The following is a 23,843-nucleotide window of genomic DNA, read 5'->3' on the forward strand; positions in this document are numbered from 1 at the left end:
GCAGGATATCTGCTGTACAGTGTCTTTGCAGTCAGTTGTCTGGAGCATATATAGTTTGGCATGGGAGTGTTTGAGAAGTTTGAGCACTTTTTTTGTTTTAAATATCAGGTTTGTACTCTTTTTATATTCAATCTGCCAAGTTTTAGTGTTTGTAGTTGTTCCTTTTTTGTACATTGTGGGGAAACTTCACAGTAAAATGGGCATTTAAAGCAGCCATATTTTTATGATGGCTGAAATGACAATGTGAGAGGTTAAGCAATACGAGGTGAAGCTTGTGGTATTTAAAGGGCAACTTCTGTATTTTTTAACCTGGACCATATTTTCCTTTGTGTGTGTGTGTGTGTGTGTGTGTGTGTGTGTGTGTGTGTGTCTATGTGACTAATGAAAAAATAAAAGTTTGACCTTTGAATTATGCCATGGATTTTGCGGAGCTAGTAAAGGGATGTTGCTCACTCAATGAGCAACGCGAAACAAATGTGGGATAAGAAAATTACTTACATTATTTTATTACAGTTATAAGGCTGCTGATACGTCATGTGTCATTGTTTTACCATGGGGATCGTGCAATAAATCACTAGATTCTGTCATTGTTAGCAGGAGGGAAGCAAATTGTAGATGTCAGGATACTGCAATATTGGAATATTGTTTGCTCTGGCTGTCTCAATACTCCTGAAAAGCACCCTGGGGAGCATTGTAAGGGTCAGATATGTTTAACTAGTCAAGTTTTGCAATATATCGCTCAATTTCCGGGGCTTTAAAGTGTGAAGTGAACTCTGACGACCTGAAATCAGCACTGGCGCCATTCATTTTTGCTCAAGACTTTCCTGCCAACATGGCGGTGTAAACAAATCAAGTCACGTGACGTCCACTGCTCTATAGAATCAGCATATTTTTACATCTAACTGGATAAATTAAGGGTTTATTTCAACCAAACCAGAGCTGGTGATTGAAAGACAAATCAAGACATTTCTTGTGAGTTTTATTCTGTTTCTGCTGAATTTGAGTAAAGTGTGTTTTACGGTGATAAAATTGCTGTTCATTTAAATGGAGTCTGGTAGATTTGGCAATAGCGTTTTCGGGGCTGTTTCTGGTTAAACAAAAAAGATCTTACTCTTTAACAAAAGGCTATCTCTGTAGGGATCCCTTTCATAATGTTGTCAGACACTTCAAATAACAACCTGTCAGTGGCAAAACCAAACACTTTTTGTGGACGTACACTGACTGTGCAAAGATGCCAAGAGTGGTTACATTGCAGCCTGTTTCGTGGCTGCCAACTGCAGCGATCTTGCTCAGTACTGGACAAGTTTCAAAACGTGTTGTTCTCATAAGTCACTCAGACACAAAGACATGAAAAAATAGGGCCCAGGTTGAAAGATACAGAAGTTTCCCTTTAACATCATTTGTCAAGTTTCTAAAGTTTCAAGAAATTAATTACATGTTCACTTTCCCTCCTCTGTGGGTGCACAGCACATCCTCTGTGTCTGATATCTCATGGATGTCAACTAGGTAAACTGACAGAAGAAACTCATTCTCACGTTGCCTCACCAGCGTAATCAGACCCAAGGGAACTCAGTGATGAAACCTGTCCCTCTGTAGCACTGCTCATTCAGCCCCACTCTGTTGACTCAAAGAGAGGAAGTGTGTGTCTCTCGGCTCATTTGAATAAGGTCACACATTTATTCTAAAAGGGGAAGTGTTGATATTCAAACTGAAAAGTTACTATCCTCGCCCATCTGCTCCATCTGACAGTGTTTATCATGTTGCATGAGTCCCAAAAGCCTGACTCATCTCTGAGTGCAAACTCACCCCCTTTACTTTCACTGGGAGGGAGCTCCCTATATGAAGGGCTATATGCACTTATCCACCAGAGCTTTTGTCACCGAGCCACCAGTGCTCTGCTATGTGTCGTGACGCTGTAGACCGATGAAAGGATGATGAAGGGAAGAGGTGCTGACAGACAGAGGAGCCATCTGTCCCTCATTAAAACCATCGTAGGGAGGGAAGAGCCAGGTCACTACTGGACACAGCAGTCCTCATTCACACACACACAAACACACACTGTGAGAGAAAAATCTCCCCAGGGATGCCGGATCAAGGATGACTCTCTGTCTGCCATGGCAACTTTGAGTGTGGAAAGACTAATAAGAGTTGCTTCCTTGTTAGGAAGCTTGAACAGTGCATGTCACAGGAGTGTTGAAGGCCTTGGGCTCTGTCTTACAGGAGTAAGTGTGTAATTTGTATCCCACATTGGCTATAGACTTCATCTGCAACTTATTAAAGCCTCTGTGTGGTGGTTGTTATTCAAATGACAGCCCATGTGAATGCCAACTGCTTTTATTGAACATTCAGGAGCTGAAGGTCACTTTTAGGTAATAATCATGAAAATTTTCATTTCAATAAATCTATCGCCGAGTGAGGTGACACAACGGAGCCTGTGGTGACATTCACAGGAAGAATCACATGCGGCACACAGTTAGTGACATGTTTTCCACCACCCAGCAGCAGTTGTTCTGTCAGCAGACTTGCTCTTCAACTCACCTGTGTGTGAAGCGGCCCTCTGTTTTTTTTACAGTCTTTGCCAGCATTGCGAGTACAAACAGCATGGGTGGATTATGAGATAATGGGCCCCTGTTCACTGACATGCAAAGGCCCCGTCACCTCTCCTGCACAGGAGCAAGGCATACAGACTTTGTTGTTGTTGTTGTTGATTTGCATCTCTGTGTAGTCATTCTGCATCATTTATTCAAGCATTTTCCATAACCGGTTTTCCTGTTGGGGATCTCAGGGGGGTGGAGCCTATCTCAGCTGACATTGGGCGAGAGGTGGGGTACACCCTGGACAGGTCACCAGACTATCACAGGGCTGACATGTAGAGACAGACAACCATTCACGCTCACATTCACACCTAAGTTCAATTTAGAGTCACCAATTAACCTGCATGTCCTTGGACTGTGGAAGGAAGCTGGAGTATCCAGAGAAAACCCATGCTGACAGGGGGAGAACATGCATGTCCCTTGATACTTTGAGCCCCTGGGCCAGTGCCTGGATTTGCCAGAATTTTGATTTGCCATTTGTCCAGAAAAGGGCAAACATTCAAAAAAAACAAAGTGACCATCAGTGAGATACCATCGGCGTTGCTTCGCCAAGGTGGAGCAGTGAAAGGAGGCTCTATTTTTTCTGAACTGGTGGCAAAGCCTGTATAAAGGCTTGGACGTAGACACCGTGATGTCGCCCGCTGGTTTGTGGACTCCGATTTTGACGATAGCTGTTTTTACCAAGACATCTCTGCTTTTCCAGTGGGGATTGTGCCCCCAAAATCAGTCAGTTCAGCCAATTAGCAAATAGACAAAGTTAGAAACTAGCTGGTGTGGCTTTTAGCTGCAGTTGTCGTATGTCAAAGCCAATTAGAGCTAACGCTATGAATGACAGTTAACCTGGCAGGAGACAAAGTCAGCTTTCTCTTCACTAAAGTGGAGATCTAACACTCAAAGGTAAACTGGGTGTGGGGTGTCGCATGCAGGGACAAAGTGAAGGATCTGACATGAAAATATTGTCGGCAGCTCCCGGCGCTGTCACTCATCTGGATCTGACATCACTGATTTGTGCGTCACCCGCTCTCCGTCTCCCTCCTCCCTCGGTCACGTTGTCTGTCTCCCAGCTCACTGGTTGGTAATTGGAGCCATCTGACAGGAAGTGACCGTTGTTGTTGTGTTGTTGTTGAGGTCTGTCTGTTGTGTGGTGGAGGAGCGTGCTCATTGGTTAATTTACATAAAAGCCCTTGGGGGGAGGAGGGGTGGACGACCTGGCGGCTTATCCTCTTTAATGGCCTAGTCTGTCCTCAGTGATGATCTAGTTTGGAGAAATGATTAGAAGAGGCAGGGGAGCCACACAGAGCAAAAGTGACTTCCAGAAACAATTATTAATGCATGAAGGGGGTTTTAATTCTTCAAACCATCTTATTTAATCTGTTAATATAATCTCTTACTCTTTTCAAATCAAGTCTTTGAGACAGAAACAGTGTCACAGACTCACTTCTCTGCTCTGTGTGGATATTTAAACTGGCAGTCATAATGTCATGTCAAAGCCCAAAGTTGTAAAACCTCTGCACTTGTTGACAGCATTTCATGCCGGAGTTAATTGGTGTAGATGACCTGTCAAAGCAGCAGTCTCTGATAAACGCTGAGAAGCACCAGAGGAGATAGAAGGAGCCTTGAAGGTTGATTTTCGTTGCTATTAATAGTATTAAGACAGGCTGGTAGAGCTAATGCCGAATGCGAAATTCAATCCATCTCCTGGACAGGGGAATTAGACTAATTTTGTTATTCAGCATTGTCATTAGTTTGCCTGAGGACACATTTTTGAACCACTGTCTCCTGCCGTCCATTTGTCCTGCCTCTTAATCTAATGCTAATTTACAACTCTGAGATTTTGACAAGGAATTCAAACTGATTGAAAAGGTGACTGAAGGAGATCTAGCTGTAATATGACTCCATATCTGTTTGTTTCACATTGTTTATTACTGCCATAAAAAATCAAGTGCATTTCAATGTTAATGTACTCTGTATGCACAAAGACATTCTCCCATTTGTCACCACCAGGGTGAGTTCAAAGCTGTTTGTCTTTGTCGCATTAGAAAATTATATTCTTCTTACTAAGAGCTGCTCAGATTCATAGTCAGCGTTTGAACTGTTTGGTTCCTGTTAATAATTTCGGTAACATCCTTAACAGATACTTTGGATCTGTTGAAGTGGGGTTGTATGAGATACTTATACAGTAGAAGGCGGGTGTCACACCATGGAAGCTGAGCAATGTATTGTTTTGGAGGGCGGCAGCAGCTTAACACCTAATAAAATCAGTATGGGTTTATGTGTATGCTATATTTAAAAGAGTGGTTCTCAGCTGGTCCAGCCACTTACATGATATTGTTTGTCTGTTTACTGCCTGCCTGATTCCATGTGAACGCAGCATTAGTCTTAATTTAACAGTCAAAAACTAACAAGTACTCAATAAACAATGAATTCAACACCTGATAAAATGGAACCTGGACATGTTTGCTGCTCGTCTTTCTGATAAATGACTTCACTACAGTAATTATCAACATTATCATGTGTTCATTTTCTGACGATAATCATGCACTCAGCACAGACGTGCACCGAGCTGCCTATTAAACACACATCATCAGCGACTCTGTAATTGCTTCGTATGATTCATATGATTGACAGGTGACCCCCGTCATCGCGCTGTGACTCATCCTGCCCAACAATGATTGAGAAGCGATGATGGCAATACGTACGTGTGTGTGTACAATGATTGAGAAGCGATGATGGCAATACGTACGTGTGTGTGTGTGTGTGTGTGTGTGTGTGTGTTAGCCTCTTCAGCATTAAAGTGTTGGCTTTAGAAAATGAATAGTGACAAGTGTAGAAAGTGGGCTGTCAGAGGTTGTGGAGTTTAATCACATCACACACACACAAATATCTACATTAATCGAGAAAGAAGAGCAACAGAAAAGCTCTGATTAATTCAGTTTATTTGAGAAGTTCTTTTATAAATCACTGATATTAACACAACTTGAGCTGGTTAGCCTGAGTGTCAGACTGAAGCTCCCAGAACCTTCAGTCTGACATGGCTTCCATTGAAGGCGATTTACAAGGGGGAGGGAATTTGATTTTTTCCCTAACCAATCAATAGAGATCAACGACTCACCCAGAATCTGACGTCATTAGTATCCATGCCTCGGGGGTGCCGAAAACAAGCGAGCATTGCCCGTTTAAAATGTCTCCGTCGTCGTGCACACCCAGCTGCATCGCCGTTAAATCCAGTTTAGCAGCTTCCTTAATTTGGTCCTCCATTAACGCGAGTAGTGGCGAAATACCTCGATAGCATCGTTAATGTGGTCTGTAGGATCTGTAGCGGTCGCCATTGTTGCTATCCTCACCAGTTACCCACCGGCGTACAGCTTGACATCAGCGTGGCGCTGATTGGCTAATCGCTAGACCCCCGGCGTTCATTGGTCCGTCCATCGTTTGGACGAGATAAATCGCAAATTCATTGAAGTATGCCAGACCAGTAATGCAAGCCTACTCAGTTGAGTGGGCGGGGTCTATGGTCTGGAACCAGGCTACCAACTGGTACCAACTGGTACCACCAAAAGATCTTGGCACAAAGGCAAACTTAACCAAACAAATCTAATTTATTTGTGTCAAACAACAGTTAGATGGATGTTATCTACAGTACCCTCACAGTGACAGTTAAAGTGAGACAGTTTAACTTTTTAAAGAAGAAAAAACACATTCATAATCTAAGTCAATAGTCAATAAGCAATAAAAACACACGGTTCTGATGCCACAGCCTGACTTGTTCCGGTATGACCATTAGCTTATGTTAGCTCAGTGGTTCTCAGATGGTGTGTTGTGATGCCAATCCAGGTGTTCTATGGGGTTTTGTGATGACCACACATTATTATTGCAATATTTAACTGGGCCTACACAAAAAGTTATGAATGAATTTTTAATTGTCTGTATCAGTATGTTGTGTGCACCCATTTACTACACAAAAAATGTAATTCAATTGACTTCAATTCAAAAGAAACCTTCACAGGGAACCTATTTGTCACCGTTTGCACAATGGAATTGTAAGTGTGAGACAATCAAAAACCCTGGATCGCTTTATTGTACAGAACAAATTACAAGTTAAGACTGATGTCACATTTGGCCTAGTGAAATCTACATGTAATTTAAGTCTCAGTCGATGATGAATTTTTGTATTTTCACTGTTTCTAGATTTTAGAGTATTGTTTACATCTCATGCCACTGACATTTTACTGTCTCACAGTCCCAAACACTTTCGGTACTGTTTCATCTCATGATATGAAGCAGCCTATGTCGGAGTTGACTGAACTAGTTGACAACCAGCTTTGCAGTACCTGTTATCCAGACGGCCAATGTAACGGGTTAGTCACATATCCAGGGTAAGTTGAGCTGGCTTCATAGTACAGGCCTCTGATGTCCGATTAACATTACAAGCAATAAGAAGAAATGACCTTTTCTTTTCTGGTGATAATGGGTCGACTGTCTCGTTTTCAAGGGATATCAAAATAAGTAACAAGAGTTAACAGCATTAATCATGGCTGTTCTCAGCGTCCATAGATAATAATAATAATAATGATAATAGCAACAATGCATTTCCCTTCTCAGTCAGATCCACCCCTCTCTCCTCCACAGCTCCACTCTCTCATCCAAATACGGTCACTTCTGGCTCCAAAAAACCAACATGGTGATGCTGAACTTGAGACTTCAAAATGGGAGTCCACAAACCAGTAAGTGACATCATGGTGGCTCCATCCACTTCCTTTATAAAGTCTATGTTCTAGCCTTCACCAGAGACGAGGAGCAAGCTACAAATGTGCTCCCCAGGACCTGTGAACAGCCCTCAGTGAATGAGCTTCCTTTAGTTCCAACCAGATACCAAAAGCGTCACGTAGAGCAGCAAGGATGTAATATCTTTGACACAAAGTGCACTGACTGATGAGCTGGGTGCAAACAGGGAGCAACACCCTGACAGGAAACCAACCTCATACTGACTGGATTCCTTAACAATGGGAAACTGATACCCACAAGAGAAAATGTTGAGGTTAAACATACTGTGATTTTGACTGGGCTTTCCATCTGCTGCTGACTCTTTTCACACCACTGCAAGTAATGAAGCAACTTGCCTTGTAAATTAGATCTAATTAAAGGTGTTTAATCACCTCAAAATTCTTTCACATGAAAAATGATTGCTTCTGTGTGACACTGAGATAATTAAAGTAACTCCTTAGCTTTGTTAACCCAGCACACTAATGATCACAAGGTCAGATTTTGTGTTTGATTCCTTTGCTCACAAAAGTTGTTGGTTGGTGCTATTTCTCCAGCATCCTGCAAAGACAGAATGACTAACAGGTCAGTCTTATTAATAAATCTTTCATCTTGAAATGTAAAATTACACAGATGTGATGAATATTTCTAACTCTCTCCGATGCTTTTAAAGCTACCTCTTAAATACTGGATATCGAAGACATGCGGTGCTATTTCAAGCATCATTCGAGAACTGTATTTAAAATATTGAGTTGGTATTAAGACAGCATAAAAGCAAACAGTTCTCCCCTGACATAAAACATTTCCCTTCTCTACCCGTGGCTGACAGGCTGCGTGGCATCCTGCTGCGCCAGACTGTGAAATCATGACTTTGGCACAGATGTGCAGAGCCCCCGAACGAGGGAAGAGGGGAGAGGTTTATTAATGGCGAGGCGGCTGGGTGGGGTTGACTTGCCACTTGGGCTGCTTGTCAGGTACAGCTGCTCCAGACTGTGTGTGTGTGTGTTTTTTTTTTCATTCACATCTCCTTGATTCAAAGTCAATGGCAGCAGCAGCTGTTTGTCCCCAACACTCCAGTCTTTTGTGCAGGCAGCAAAGAGACTTCACATGTACTGAGCTCCAAGGCAAAACGCCAGGGTGGCTGTTTTTCAGAGTCAAAATAATCTTGTTTTCATATCAAATGTAAAAACCTGGTGCACAGAAAAATGTCGTGCCTGCTCTCACATGGAGGTACAGCAGGTTTGTGATGCATCACATGCAAGGTGGAGGGAAATCTCTCTTTTTTTTTACGCTTGGGAGGCCACGGCTCATTTCCCTCATGCAAATGAAAGCTGCAAGCGAAAGGGGAAAGCAAATGCTATTGGAAGGCTGACAGTGCTGTGTGGAAAATGTTGTGTGAGTGCTGAGAGTAGCACAGTCCCCCAGTGTGTGCCACTGAAGGGAAAGAGGGAGCGAGTCATAGAGGGGGGTCGGGTGGGGATTTCCTTTTCATGAGAGCTTTGGCATCGAAGGGGTTCTCCTGAAATTTATGTCACTGCATAGGCTTTAGCTCACATGGACAGACACTCACACACACACACACACACACACACACACACATGATTAAAGAGAACTTCAAACCATAAATCGATTCTGATGATGACTAATGATGATCTCACTGACTGTGCGTGAGTGGGCAGCGAGCAGAATCAGTGGAACCTGTGGTTGTAGCCCGGGTGTCTGCTGGGGATCTGTGGATAGCTGCGCTGAGGTCTGATTTTTAAAATAGATCTGAATATTGACGCAAAGGCAAAGACCTCCAAAGCAAGTGAGAGGGCACTTGTAGGCACTTAGCATCCAAGAACTTCATGTAGCAGCTACCATCCTCCAGACAGCAGTTCTGGAAGTTACGTAAGCTCCAGATATAAATACACTTCTTTCTTTTTTTTTTTTTGCTATGAGAGAAGAGGCCAGCTGTGAGCGAGGACAGAATTGGAGCACCTTGTTCCTTTTATATTTTGTGCCCAACGAGGTCCCAGTCCAGAACGTGTGATCTCCAACAGTAGACCCATTTCAGCGTGTGCATACTGGGGGGAGATTGTGCTGCAGTAACCTCACGCTCAGGATAAAGTGATGGAAGGAGAATCTGGAACACTGGTTTCCCTACTTGCAATTTGCTTTTTCGAAGTCAGTAATGACTTGGTAAATTCATTGAACCTCTAAAACTGTATGAATAAACTGGTTATTTCCCCTCCAGTTGTCAGAGAGAAATGTTGGCATTGTACGTTTCTGCAAACCCTGGATATATTACATTTGCAGAGTTCATACGTAAATGAAGTATTGGAGATGGAGGGTAGCTTGAGACCGAGGTGAGATGCCTGCCAAGCTGCAGAGTTTGAGACAAACAAACAACAAAACCGGCTGTTGTTTAGCGAGAAATTGCTGTTTCCAGCAGCTCTTCGGTCATCAAATATGGCTGTTTTTTAGTGACCTGTCACTGTTTTTTTGACAGGGGATATGGCCACAAAAAGTGCTTGTTTTTTAGTAAGGCATCGCTGCATTTCCTATCGAGATAGTGTCACAAAAAATGTTGTTTTTCTACCAAGGCATTGCTGCATTTCCTACCAAGATAGTGCCGCCAATAGCAGTTGTTTTTTAAAGAGACACCGACAGCTTCCTTATTTTTGGTTGTGCCTGTTGAGTTTTTAAGCCCAAACTTGATCCTTTCCTAACCACAACCAAGTGGTCTTTGTGCCTAAACATATCCACACTATAGTAATGCTAAATAATATCATACAAATGTAATGCATGGTGGTGCAGAAATGTACAATGCCAACATTTTTTGTGGTGATTTGGTTGCCTGCAAATTTGTGAATCCTCGGTCAGAGAAGGAATGACCCACCCAACTCTCCATCTGATGGGCTAGTTCTCGTTGCCTTTGTTGGATGAATAGGTTAGGTTTAGGAAAGAGCAGTGGGATTGGTTAGGGTTAAGGTGAAAATGTCATGGTAAGCCAATCAGAGGCAGAGTAAAGGCCCTGACAGACCAAGCCAACAGTCTGCTGTTTGTCAATGTCGGGCTGTAGGTGAGCATTTGTCACCCTTATCGGTGCAATGGGTCCTGCACCATTTCCCCTTGTTGGACCCTGTCTGCTTTATTTTAGGCCGATTCAGCATGTTGAATCGGCGATGGTGATGGCAACTGCGACAGTGGAGCTCATTGGTGAATGAGGTCAGTGTGATTGGCAGTTCAGCTCAGTGCACGAGAAGAGAAACAGAAGTGATGGAGGTCAACAAACAGCTAAAGTCACGACAGCGTGTGATAGAAACAAACATGTGACATAAGATAGGACTGTTTTTCTTTAACCACTGAGCTCTTCAGCAGAAACATTTTGTGATGGTGTGTGTTATTGTTCGCTGGCGCACGGTTAATATGCTCTGCTCTTTCAACATTGGATTGTTTTGGCCAAGACACAGGCGACGTGAGGTGACTCAACAGTCGGCTTTTGTCTGCTGCTAGTTCTCTGAAGTTGGTTTGATGTGTCTGGGTCTTAGGGCAGAGTAAAGCAGTCCAGTCCTTTGCTTTCCTGAGATTTACACATTTGCTTGCCCCTGAAGGCAAACTCTGCACTGAACTCCATACAGGGAAGCCAGTAGGGCACTTAATTAAAATTACAACATAAACATGAAAATGAAGGTGTAACACCTCAATAGCATTATAATTTTAAATGAAAATGCTTCACTTTATTAAATGATTTTTGTAAAGGTTTATTTTTTAAAATACATTTTAGTCTCATATTTTTTGTCAACACTACTGGATGCTGATATATACACAGTTTGTCTATAATGATGTCAGTGCCATCTCGATATTGTATCGTCTTAGTCATAGAAAAAAGGTTATTGATGAACATATTTAGTCAAAGATTTTGTCAACGAAATTGACACTGTACAGCAGGTTAAGTCTTTGCAAATTAAATGTCATATGCCATCTCAGTGTGGATTTCCTCCGGGTGCTCCGATATGCAGGTTAATTGGTGACTCTTAATTGTCCGTAGGTGTGAATGCGAGTGCCAATGGTTGTCTGTCTCTATGTGTCAGCCCTGTGATAGTCTGGTGACCTGTCCAGGGTGTACCGCACCTCTCGCCCAATGACAGTTAGAATAGGCTCCAGTACCCCCCACGACCCCTAACAGGATAAGCGGTGCACAAAATGAAAATAAATGAATGGTTATAGAACGCCCATATGAGTATGTCAAAATACAAATTGGATTATTGAATTTTATTTGAACTTTTACTACATACATATGTGGAAATTTCTGCAATTGTGGCATTACATTTTCATTTTCAAGTTAACATTATCATTTTACTAAAGTCTCCTATGGGCTTCCGTACTCATAAACTGTGACTCATTTTAAACAGTGAGGTTTCTTTAAAAAACAATACAGGTTTATGATCATTTGAGGCAGGTTTTGGGAACCATCATGTAACCACAGCGGTGAAGGTGCAGCCCTACAGGCAGCCAAGCAGGACAAAAGTCAAGTATCATTCAACAGTTAAAACCAACAGGATGTGACATAGAGGGAGGAAAGAAGAACACACCTACTGCACATTGTATGAGATCACCTGTCATGTTTCTCCAGGAAGTGACAGCTTTCCAGGAAGTTCAAGTTCCAAGGGCCTTTAGTAAATGATATGCAAAATGTTTTTGTGTACACTGAAGCTAGGCGTACACTTGTTTCTGGCGCCTATGAGCCAACAAATTTTGTCTGAAAGTCACAAAGGAAAAGAAAACATTATTGCAAGGTTAAAATGTCAAATAGCCTCAGGCGCTATAATGACACTGGTGTCATTTTGAAACTTGTTCAACTTTTGTAGACTAACAGGAGGAGTGGAATGTTCAACTACCTGTGATGACTCTGTCTATTATAATTAAGTAATTGGCATTTTGTAAGATAAAGAATGATTACAGGAACATGTGTGATGTTTCCTGGAGCACCAGGAGGAGAAAAGACAAAGACATTTTTATAAAAGCAAAACATTCCAGGCACTTGAGTAAATGCTAAAACTAATAACCCTTGAGTTAAAATGTGCCAGTAAAAGAGATGGGTCCAAGTCACAGTTTCATAGATAGATAGATAGATAGATTATGAGTGACAAGTCAAATGTACATTTGTAATGTTGAGTGTTATAATTACGCAAAATTTGTTTCAGTTGTAATTACCTGACACGCTTAGGCCTCCGTACTCAATATGTGGAACGTTCTATACCCGGTTTTTGTACCCTTACGTTCACCTTTGGGGGTACCCCACCCATAAAGGGGTGTCTCCCCCTTTGCCTCTCCCCTTTTGATGTTGTGCTCTGTGGGAGAGGAAAGTGACTCTGTGTATGATGGAGGATTTTGTTTTTGCCGCTTGCTGTCAGTCAGGAGAGGAATAAACGGAGATCGCCTCTGAAGATATCCACGGTCTGGGCCTCTTTATATCTACACAACGCAGACATCACTAGAGTCCACCGGTTACATACATACACCTGTAATTCCAATTACTTCCTGGGTCTAGTTGAATATATTAACGATAAAGGTTGGAAAGTTGTTTTTCACTCCATTTTGTCTTCAAACAATCCGACCTCTCGCTGGACTTCCTGCATTGGTAAACAAGATCTGAAGCAGCGGTATTCAACCTCAGTCCTGAGTGCTCAGAGGCTGTTTCTCAATACCAGGACGGCCAAGAATGGACTTGAGAAGGCCGTTCATGCCAAGTCTCCTTGAGAGAACATTCTGGCAAGATTGCAAGGACAGAGAACACAGCTGTCAGAGTTTGAGACATTCTGTTTGGCTGCTATTGTGCAGCATTGAATGTCCAGCTCCTGTCACCACTGACAGGATGACACCAACATCATGTCAGATTGTGTTTGTACGTTTGCTTTGTAGTTTTACTTGGCATGTTCTGCACCCTTTAAATGTATGCTTGTTGTTTTAATTGCATGTTCCTCTTTTTGCTGTATTCTGTGAATAAATAAAATAAAACCATAGTCAAAACTTGAGTTCTTAAATGTCATCGGTAAGTGTTTTGATGCCTCTGTGCTGTAGGAAATCAGAAAACTCTTACCTGAAAAACAGGACAGCAACTCAAGCTTCCTCTTTTTTGCAATTACCTGCAACTTGTAGGAAATATGCAAAGATACAGCAATGAGTGTCTTTATTTCTTTCAGCAAATATACCAATAATTTGAAATAAGAAGACAATAAATTTTGATCACCCTTCCTGCCATCATTTTTTTTAAACCCTCTGGAAGTTCAGGAGCAGCTTTCATATGTATCCACTTTGATAATCTAACACATAGACCCTGGGTTAATGCCAGTAAACTACAGTAAATTCGTCCGTCTAATTCCTGACTGTCTTAGGTACACTTACCGACTTTAGTAAGTACACCTGTTCAACTGCTTGTTAACACATATAGCCAATCAGCCAATCATGTGGCAGCAACTCAAACCATTTAGGCATGATGTAGACAAGGTCAAGATGACCTGCTGAAGTTTAAACTGAGCATCAGAATGGGGAAGAAAGGTGATTTAAGTGACTTTGAACGTGGCATGGTTGTTGGTGCCAGACGGGCTGGTCTGAGTATTTACAGGGGTTTTCACACACAACCATCTCTAGGGTTTACAGAGGATGGTCCCAAGAAGAGAAAATATCCAGGGAGCGGCAGTTCTCTGGGTGAAAATTCCTTGTTGATGCCAGAGGTCAGAGGAAAATGGCCAGACTGGTTCAAAATGATAGAAAGGCAACAGTAACTCAAATAACCAGTCGTTACAACCAAGGTCTGCAGAAGACCATCTCTGAACCAACAACACGTCCAACCTTGAAGCAGATGGGCTACAGCAGCAGAAGACCACACCAGGTGCCACTCCTGTCAGCTAACAACAGGAAACTGAGGCTACAGTTCACACAGGCTCACCAAAACTGGACAATAGAAGATTGGAAAAACGTTGCCTGGTCTGATGAGTCTGGATTTCTGCTGCCACATTCAGATGGTAGGGTCAGAATTTGGTGTAAACAACATGAAAGCATGGATCCATCCTGCCTTGTATCAACGGTTCAGGCTGCTGGTGGTGGTGTAATGGTGTGGGGGATATTTTCTTGGCACACTTTGGGCCCCTTAGTACCAACTGAGCATGGTTTAAACACCACAGCCTACCTGAGTATTGTTGCTGACCGTGTCCATCCCTTTATGACCACAGTGTACCCATCTTCTGATGGCTACTTCCAGCAGGATAACGCACCATGTCACAAAGCTCAAATCATATCAAACTGGTTTCTTGAACATGACAATGAGTTCACTGTACTTCAATGGCCTCCACAGTCACAAGATCTCAGTCCAATAGAGCACCTTTAGGATGTGGTGGAACGGGAGATTCTCATCACGGATGTGCAGCCGACAAATCTGCAGCAACTGTGTGATGCTATCATGTCAATATGGACCAAAATCTCTGAGGAATGTTTCCAACAACTTGTTGAATCTATGACATCAAGAACTAAGGCAGTTCTGAAGGCAAAAGGGGGTCCACCCTGGTACTAGCAAGGTGTACCTAATAAAGTGGCCGGTGAGTGTATGTTTCAGTGTATGTCATTTATTTTATCTTCAAATTAAAAACATACTGACAACGCTATCAGTTCAAGCTGCTCACCTCTCTTCTCTTGAACACAATAAAGGACCATTTATTGAACATTTATTGACATGTAACACATAAAATCAAAAACACACATATCAGTGATTACAAACCATCTTCAGGAACGTTATTTCCTTGCAGACTCTACAACAAACTCCAAATTAAACAGCATGTTTTCCTCTTTTTATCAGTTGTTTGGACAACTTTGCAGTGGAAAATAGCCTGAAGAGAGTTGATATCCTTTTTAAGCTCAAAGTGAGTCTTGTTTTGTCTCAGCTGCATTTGACTAGTCTGAGAGCACAACTGAAACTGTCCAAGATTAACCTAATCTTTGTGTAACTGGCCAGAGGGCTGATTTAGGGCTGCAGGTGTGCGGTACATGCAAAATAGTGCTTTAATTCTGCAGTGGTCACATAAACAGCAGTAGTCCGGGTGATGAGGCCTTAAAAAACACTATTGTAATGAAGTGGTGTCCTTGAGCAAGGCACTTTGTCCCCTTCAGCTCCAGGGGTGCTGACAACCATATCGCATTCTGTTTTCCTCAAAGCCTAGCAACTATCCAAAATACAGGACTCACTGCATTTTGTTTTCCATAGTTACTTTGCTTATTCCATCCTCTGCCATTCAGCCTAAAAAACATTAGTCTAACTTTGGAGCCTTATTTAACCCCTTTCCCAGCAAGCGATGCTAACATGGCTGGTACAAGAAACCACTGCCTTTGCTAGCTTAGGAAATGAGTGTGCCACATCCTCTTAAAGACATTAATTTTGGCCTCCAGTTATTTTCTCCGAGGGGCCTTGGGGGAACCACTGCACATACATCTCTATCCTTTTTGGACTGAGTTCATATACTTTGGTACCAGAGATAACAGTACCTCACAAGATGGCGCCCCCATCCCACACATACCCCCACATTCTCTATAAACACTAAAAAAAAGTAACATAACTGTCAAACTGTGAGGTGAACTTTTGAAAGATAAACATTTTTTTCTTGATATAATTTATATTATTAAAATTTATTTTTGATTATTCTTTAGATTTATTTTTTCTTTGCATATATTCATATTGCTGTTTCTCTGTACCATCATCACAGTAAGAATATAGGTTATTGCCATAGACCAGTGATGCTCAACTTACGGCCTGTGGGCCAAATCTGGTGCGCAATAGGTTGCTGGGTGGCCTACCAACCATTTTCTAATTTACAGTTAAATTAAAGTGATTAAAACTGAGAATTTTGTAGTTTGTAGCTTCATGTCAGCTGCTTCCCCTGAAAGTTACTTGTAGCCTGTTGCTGTGTCTCCCGTGGTGTGACCACAGCATAAGCCCTGAATGTCCTCAGATCCTATAAACGCCCCTGCACACACCTGAGCTGTGCAAGGCTGCTGCGACTGGCCCCTGGCCTCCTGTCATTTTGCAAAAGTGGCCCCACGGGAAAGCAAGTTGAGTATCACTGCCAAAGACTGTAGAAATAATGGATGTAGCCATCGTGACATCTCCCATTGGTTTGCAGACTCTTGTTTTGCCATCTTGGTTTTTGGAGCCAGAAGTGACCATATTTGGGCGAGAGGGTGGCGCTGTGGAGGAGTGAGGGGTGGATCTGACTGAGAAGCCGAGGATACTATTGGCAGACTCCAAATTATGTATTGCAAAAATCAAGAGACTGTTCAGGCTTTTAACCCGTTAAGCAGGACCACATCACACCAGTTTTAGCCTCTTTCATGAGCTCCCTGTTCTTTTTAGGACTGACTTTAAAATTTTTAAAACTTTAAAATCTTATTAATTACTTTTAAGGCTCCTCATGGCCCCAGATTACATTTCAGACCTGTTAGTCCCTTATGAACCTATAAGTAGTTTGAGATCCTCGGGCTGAGGTCTTCTGTTTGTCCCAGAGTCCAGACTGAACACTAAAGGGGACAGAGGTTTTGCAATCAGGGCCCCGACGCTCTGAAATGACAGCCCGAGGACACAAGGCTGTCTGAGTCACTGGCTTTGTTTAAGTCTCTCCTGAAAGCAGAAAGGAAACCCTGACTTTATGTGAGCTGTCTGTCTATTTTATTGCTAACTTATTGATTGTAATGCCCATCTATTATCTTTATTTTATCTTTTACTAGATGACATTTTATGGCACGTTATTTGTTTTATTCTTCTTGTGTTTAATTTTATTGCACAGCACTCTGTAGCTGTTTCGAAAGGTGCTATATAAATAAAGTTTATTATCATATACAGATAGAAATATGGTCCTGAAGATGTGCGTAAAGTAAGGCATATAGATGCATGCTGAGTTTATATCTGCAGTGTTTGTATATTTGAATGTTTTTTCAATAAAGATTGAAAGAAAAAAAAGCCTGCATTGAAACACACATGAGGCCTGGCGGAGCTGCATGTATCCTGCTCTGAAGGAAGATGTTTGAAGTGGTTGCACGCGGCAGCGGAACCCTCCGCTCAGGTACGCGCAGCCAATAGGAGCGCAGGAGGGAGTGCTCAGCAGCGAAGAGGCGGTGCGCCCCGGCGCACACACAGCACACCTTCAGATGGAGATGAAGTAGCAGCAGCAGCAGTCGGTCAGCAGAGCAGCAGCAGCGGCAGCAGCAGCAGCAGCAGCAGCAACAGGAACAGCGTGTGTTCCGCGGAGCCGGAGCTTTCCTTCAGGGGGGACAGGTGACAGAGCAGACCGAACGAGCGACACTCAGCCGCCTCAGCGTGCATCGGTGGAAATTACTGCTGTTTCCTCCCCCCTCACCGCACACCCTCCGATTGCCTCAGTAGATGTTACTCAACTACATGCATTTCGATCTGATCTTCTAAGCCCAGTCCGCCAAGATGGAAAATGCGCACACTAAATCGGCGACTGAAGTTTTAGACAACTTCGGTGTGAACGAAAACACCGGGCTGACTCTGGAACAAGTCAAAGTCAATTTTGAGAAATATGGACCGAACGGTGAGTACTTTGATACATATATTTTCCACCTTAATTCAACATGAGAGCTGGTGCGTATTTCAGCCTATGTCGATTGATTTGCAGGGAAATCCAACTGCTGCCGTTTCAGTTCAGGGTGTTGCAAAATAGTGCGCGTAAAAAACAAACCAGTGATATTCCCTGTGGCGCACAGTCAGTGGAAATATTAGTGGCACATTCATTGATGCACATGTGTTGAAATCATTCATTGCACACCGGTTAAAGTTGACACATCTGGACATAGAGGAGAGATATCAGTACAAGTGAACTTATTTCACTTAATTAATTAATCCATATCTTTTTATCCAGCTCAGTGCCTCGGGGTCATGTCAGGTCTCCTTTAAACTATGCAAGTGGCATGTGGTGCAGTAAGCTTTATTCTCATGGAAAAAGTGTTGACATGGTAATGCGCCTCATCCCTGGCTGTCATGCCTGTATCAGGAAGTGTAAGAGCAGGCAGCAGGCTCACAGGCTGCTGGGAGTAGAAGAGGATGAGGCGGTGGAGATAATGAAACAGAAAATCTTGAACAACCTGTTTTCACTTTCATCAGTTGTTCTCCACATGGCATATACTTTCCAGTTCACATTACAGGACAGGGAAGTAGATCATGTTTAGTCATTTAACAATTTAGAGCGATTAGACTCATAATAAGGGTTATTGCCCAAGAGGTTTTCACTTACAAGGAAAAATCCTTTGGTATTTGGTGCATGGTAAAAAAAATAATTACAAGAAATGAAAAATAAAGCACTGCAAAAGTCAATAAAATAAATATGGAAAAGAAAAATTGCAATAAAAATATGAAAAAGATAAAAAAGAATATAACAAATATGTCCAATGTGACTTTTAGACTGACAACTGAGCAGTTTGTGCAGGATTAAGATCACAAAGCACTAAAGATACCATTTATCAGGTGTCTTACCGATGAAGATATAACTTCCCGTATATCTTTGCATTGAGTTCTGACCTGACATCACCACACCTTTCCCTCCTGGCCTGTCATTTGCATGTGTGGCCGAGCCGGGGAGCAGAGCGGCACATTGTGCCCATCAAACAGTAGCCCTTTTGTTGCAGCCAGCCACTCTACCCAGGGGCCTGTGATGACTTCATGGAAAAAAAGCAACGTCTTGCCACAGATAACATCTCTTTCGCTTTTAGCTGTGAACTTCCTGCCTTGTGCGAGCGCAGTACAGATACTGGAGGCGGGGAATACCCTCTTTTCCCTTTTTTGGGACTGACTCCAGAGAGGTTACCCGCTGTAGCTGCTCCTCCACAAGCCAAAAAAAAGAGGAAGAAAGTGCGTTAAATTGGCTTGTTTACTATTTTAGTACATGTCGTTGCAGAGTGATGTACGGCTTCTGAGCAGCTCCTTCCCCTCTGCTGCTCACAAACCGCAGACCTTGTAGTTGACTGCAAGGTCTCTCTGTGTGAGCCTTGATGTTTTGTTCCAGGGAGCGTCCACTCAAAGCTTGTTTGCGGGTGGTATGCTGCTTGCCTCGCTGACACTGACATGCAGACACAGTGTTTCACTCTGAGGCAGCAGGATCTTATTATCAGCAGGGTCATTAACCTTTAATCAACATGTCCATAAACAAGATGTCCATTGTGCATCTACACAAAGTCACTGTGCGTCTGTTTGGACATGAGAACGCAAATAGGACGTGAGACTGACACGATCTGCTGTGATTTCACCGTCATCGCACAGATCCAAGTGTCCTCCTCCTCAGAAGGAGGAGGTGCTGACATGCAGGGAGGACGATGTGACATGTGTGGCTCAGACTCCTCCGTGGGATTTCTGGGATGGATGAGAGAGTTAAACCACTGCCGGTTTCCAGAAACATCTGAGAAGTGTCAGCTGTTAGCTGTTAGCTGTCCCCACATTTAAAACATGATGAGTGCGTCTTGCCTCATTGCTTCTATAGATAACTTGGAAGTTGAACATATCGGGGGGATCAGATGTTTTGGCCTGGTTCACGTCATGGCGTCATCCATTCAAATTTAAACATACAGTGCGTAATTTTCTGCCACAGGACAGACAGATACCGTCATGGCAGTCAGTTCCTCTACATTAGAATTCCTTCAGCGTATATTGTTAAGGAGGTTTTGACCAGGTGCCAAATTGTCTGCGGAGGTCTCCTCCTCTGTAAAATAAATGGACCAGATAATTTAAACTGGTAAAAACACTGAATAAAACAGTTTAATGTAACAAATCAGTGTTTCTTCGACACTGTTTGGCTCATTGTGGCGGGGCTGCTAGCACAGCTCCTGCTAATGTGTGCTCTCCTTTTTTCTCTGATAACTAAAGATCCATATGTTTAGGAGAATTTTACTGAGAGCCGAATCATCCGCAGAGGTCTCTTCCTCTCCAAAACGAAGGACCCAGGTGATTGAAGCTGGTAAAAACACTGAATAAAGCAGTTTCACGTTAAAATCGGTGTTTCTCGGATGCTGTTCGGCGTGAAAGGGGCTGGAGCCAAGCTGCTGCTAACGTTTGCTCAGCTTGTTTCTCTGATAGCTTAAGATCCAGACGCATGATGACTAGATTCTGTCATCCAGTGAAAACATGTAGTTAGAAACAACCAAGATCTACAAAGTAGTTATCTGGTTTTAAGCCAGAAGTGTGGCTTAAAACCAGATAAAATAGTAATTTATGACAGCTTCTGGCAAATAACCACAATCCTGATGCATGCACAAATGGAATGGAATGCTTCTGAAGGGCGACGGCGACCAAATGACACAGACTGTGTTCTTGATTAAAACAGACAGCTTTTTTAGGGTTAGAACATTGTTGGAAACATTTGGGATAATGTAAGCACACAACTCAACAATTATATAACAGTAGTCTAGTTGTTTTAATGCACAGAAGTTACATATTACATCTTTAAAGCAAAGCTGTCTCATTAATTTGTTTAATGGCAGAGTGGCTCAAGTTCTTGTCTTATTAGAGATTATTGATTTGACATTGCTGTTTATTATGATGCTCATTGGAAAGCACATAAAATGTTGGTGCGCTGTAAATAAAGACAGGTAAGTGCCAGCTTCATGTTGGCACTCTCATGTGCTGTGACAGTGAAACCCCGATGAGCAGCGTCACAGTTTCTGATCCCTGTCTGAGATGTTGGAAAATTAGCATGGCTGCTTTTTCTATGAAGCAGTCTGCGCTGTCGCTGCAGGAAAGAAGGGGCTGACCTTTTATTCACACCTCTCATTTGTGGACTTCTTCTCTTTTTTTTTTATTTGCAACTTCATTCACACAAAGACATGTAGCTTATTTACCGAGAACTACAAGCACCTCAGTTTACAAGACAGTTCATCACTTCCACTGTGTTCTGATGTAGTAGAGGAAGTCGCAGGCCTCTGTCTCTTTGTGTGTGGGTGGACCAAGAATGTTTGTGCTGTTACAGTTTGGGGTGTTTGAAGATTGTGTCCCGTGCACTCACACAACCTCAATTTCAAAGGCGCAATCCATTCATTAACAGAAAGGGCATGCTGTCCTCATGAGCAATCAACGTTTTGGAGGTGGGGTTTACCTCAGCAGCAAGTGTCAAAGAAGGTGCTGACGCACAGGTGAGGGAGCGCCCAGGAAAGACAGGAGGGTGTTAATTTATTGATTCCTCTTCTTTCTTTCTTTTAACATTCAAGAGAATTTTCTGCTTTATAATCTCGTGAATGACGCAGTCAAAGCTTCTTCAGACTTTAAAGTGTTAAATTAAGAGGCATTATTGATCAAAGCGTGTTAAATAAATTACTTGTTCGGCTTGAGAGCCTCAGGATGAGTCTAAAAATGTCCTTTGACACTCCCTTCATTTGAAGAGCACGATTGTGCAACATATTCAGGTTGAACTACCTAGTGATGCATGTTGTTGCACCATCATGATGCAGTGAATATGATACAATATCAGAGACATCCTGCCCAACAACCAACCTATCTTCATCTGTTGGTTAGTGCACTCTGCACACGCTGAGCTTCTGTTGATCTCATATGTCATTTTAATTATTTTATTGATTATTAGATGTGTGAGCTTGTATAATAAACCCTCTGGCACCAAGAACATGTTTTGTTTTCTGTCACTGAAGCATCCCAGAGGTGTCTGATGTTACTGCTTGTAGGTAATACCATCCTCGGTGAATTACGCAACGTTACTGCACTTCCCTCACTCTGGTTTCTGCTGCGAATAATAATTACAACTTCCTCTAGTGGGATCTCACTCAATGCTGTTTTTTTCTCTTCCTGTTCTGCAATTCGACATTAAAAGCAGCCTGACTTTACTCGCTCCTGTGTTTGAAATAGACGTTTTGCCGCTTCCTGCTCCTCCTCCACACGTAACACAGGTCGCACATTGCAACACTCTCTTGGCCTCTACTTCACTGTCACTTGTTCTGACAATTCAGTCCAGTTGAGAGTTAAATTGTGGTAACAGTGTTGGAGCTGTGTGGGCTGTAAAAAAAACAAAAAAAACAGAGAGAGTTAAGTTGTAGAAAAGTAATTTGAAGTCCTTGGGGTGTTGAGTCACTTCCCTGTTCTAGTGGGCTCAGTGTGTGCCTGCCCAGCCGCCTTCAAAGGAGCTGTGATCCTGTTCTAGCTTGTCACTTGTCTCCTTCCCTCCCACCTCTGCATCTGTCAGTCACCATCGAGCCCTCATGGTGAGATGATGTTGAGTCACTGCCGTCTGCTGCCCGGACGCTCTGCTGCATCACGGCCCGCTGCGCTGGGGAGACGTGTACTCAGAGGTGTTTGTGTTTGAAGGAGGGGGCTGTGTGTGCACCAAGCATATGCTGTACAGTATGTGTCTGACCTCAGGGCAGACCATGAAGTGAAATCATCTGAAAGCTTTCAGATATATGGGCTATACGTGCAGTAGGTTGCATTGCCTGGAAAAATAAGTAAATACTATAAAAGCCATGTGTTTGGATGTGTTGTGGAAACCTGTTCCGCTTCACGGGGACAGGTTTGGCAAAGAGAAAACAATGAAGCCCAGTGTCAAAACAGAAAAGGACATGAGGAGACATGAACGCTTCTTATCTCATTTACAGCAGTGGAATGTAACTAAGTAAATTTGCACAAGTACTATACTTAAGTACACATTCCAGGTACTTTTTTCCCCTTACTGCAACTTTATACTTCTGCTAAATCTCAGAGATAAAAATTGGACTTTTTACTCCACTACATTTGTCTGACTGCTTTAGTTTCTTCACAAATGACAAAAACTGAAAGATGAAGTGTTCCTTAATGTGTTGAGAAAATTCTCCGACCTCTTAAGCATTTCTGCAAACCACAAATATGTTACATTTTTACATTTTATGCGTATCATGTCAACGTTTCCAAAGTGACATAGTATATAAGCTGACTTTGTCATCAGGAGGTGGAGGGGATGGTGGGTGGTGTGTCATCTTGGCGAGTTGCCTACCAAGCTGCAGACCACTGTTTGAGACCAACAAATGACAAAACTGGTTGTGTTTTTACCGAGACATCACTGCATTTCCTGCTGGGATGGTGCCACAAAAAGCTGTTGTTTTACTGAGGCATCTCTGCATTTCGTGGTGGGATAGTGGCATGAAAAGTGGTTATTTTTTACCAAGACATCGCTGTGTGTCCTGCCGGGATAGTGCCACAAAAAGTGGTTGTTTTTCACCAGACATTGGTGTGTTTCCTTTTGGACTAGTGCCACGATAACCACATATTTTAAGCCCGAACACGACCCTTTCCTAACCATAACCAAGTGGGTTTTGTGCCTAAACCTAACCACATGTTAACCACTGTGTTGTTGAAACATAAAGTTCTAAATTTATCCACCACATATCAACCTACAAATGTTAGGTATCTGTGGTTTGCATTTGTTCTGGCCATTTGGTTGGAAACAAAAGAATATCACCAGATTTATCTGATGA

At 42.6% G+C, this 23,843-nt stretch overlaps 1 protein-coding gene across 1 annotated transcript in view; it reads left to right on the forward strand.

Annotated features, from left to right (window-relative positions):
* The first annotated feature begins 17,524 nt into the window (after positions 1-17,524).
* atp2a3 (ATPase sarcoplasmic/endoplasmic reticulum Ca2+ transporting 3) overlaps positions 17,525-23,843 on the forward strand; it is a 75,806-nt gene continuing 69,487 nt past the window's right edge. Inside the window, exon 1 of the mRNA XM_050036989.1 lies at positions 17,525-17,938. Coding sequence (XP_049892946.1) covers positions 17,821-17,938 — 118 coding nt within the window. The 5' untranslated portion in view covers positions 17,525-17,820. The remainder of the gene's footprint in view (positions 17,939-23,843) is intronic.

The sequence above is a fragment of the Epinephelus moara genome, chromosome 3 (genome assembly GCF_006386435.1).
Source record: "Epinephelus moara isolate mb chromosome 3, YSFRI_EMoa_1.0, whole genome shotgun sequence".
In the NCBI taxonomy this organism is placed as follows: domain Eukaryota; kingdom Metazoa; phylum Chordata; class Actinopteri; order Perciformes; family Serranidae; genus Epinephelus; species Epinephelus moara.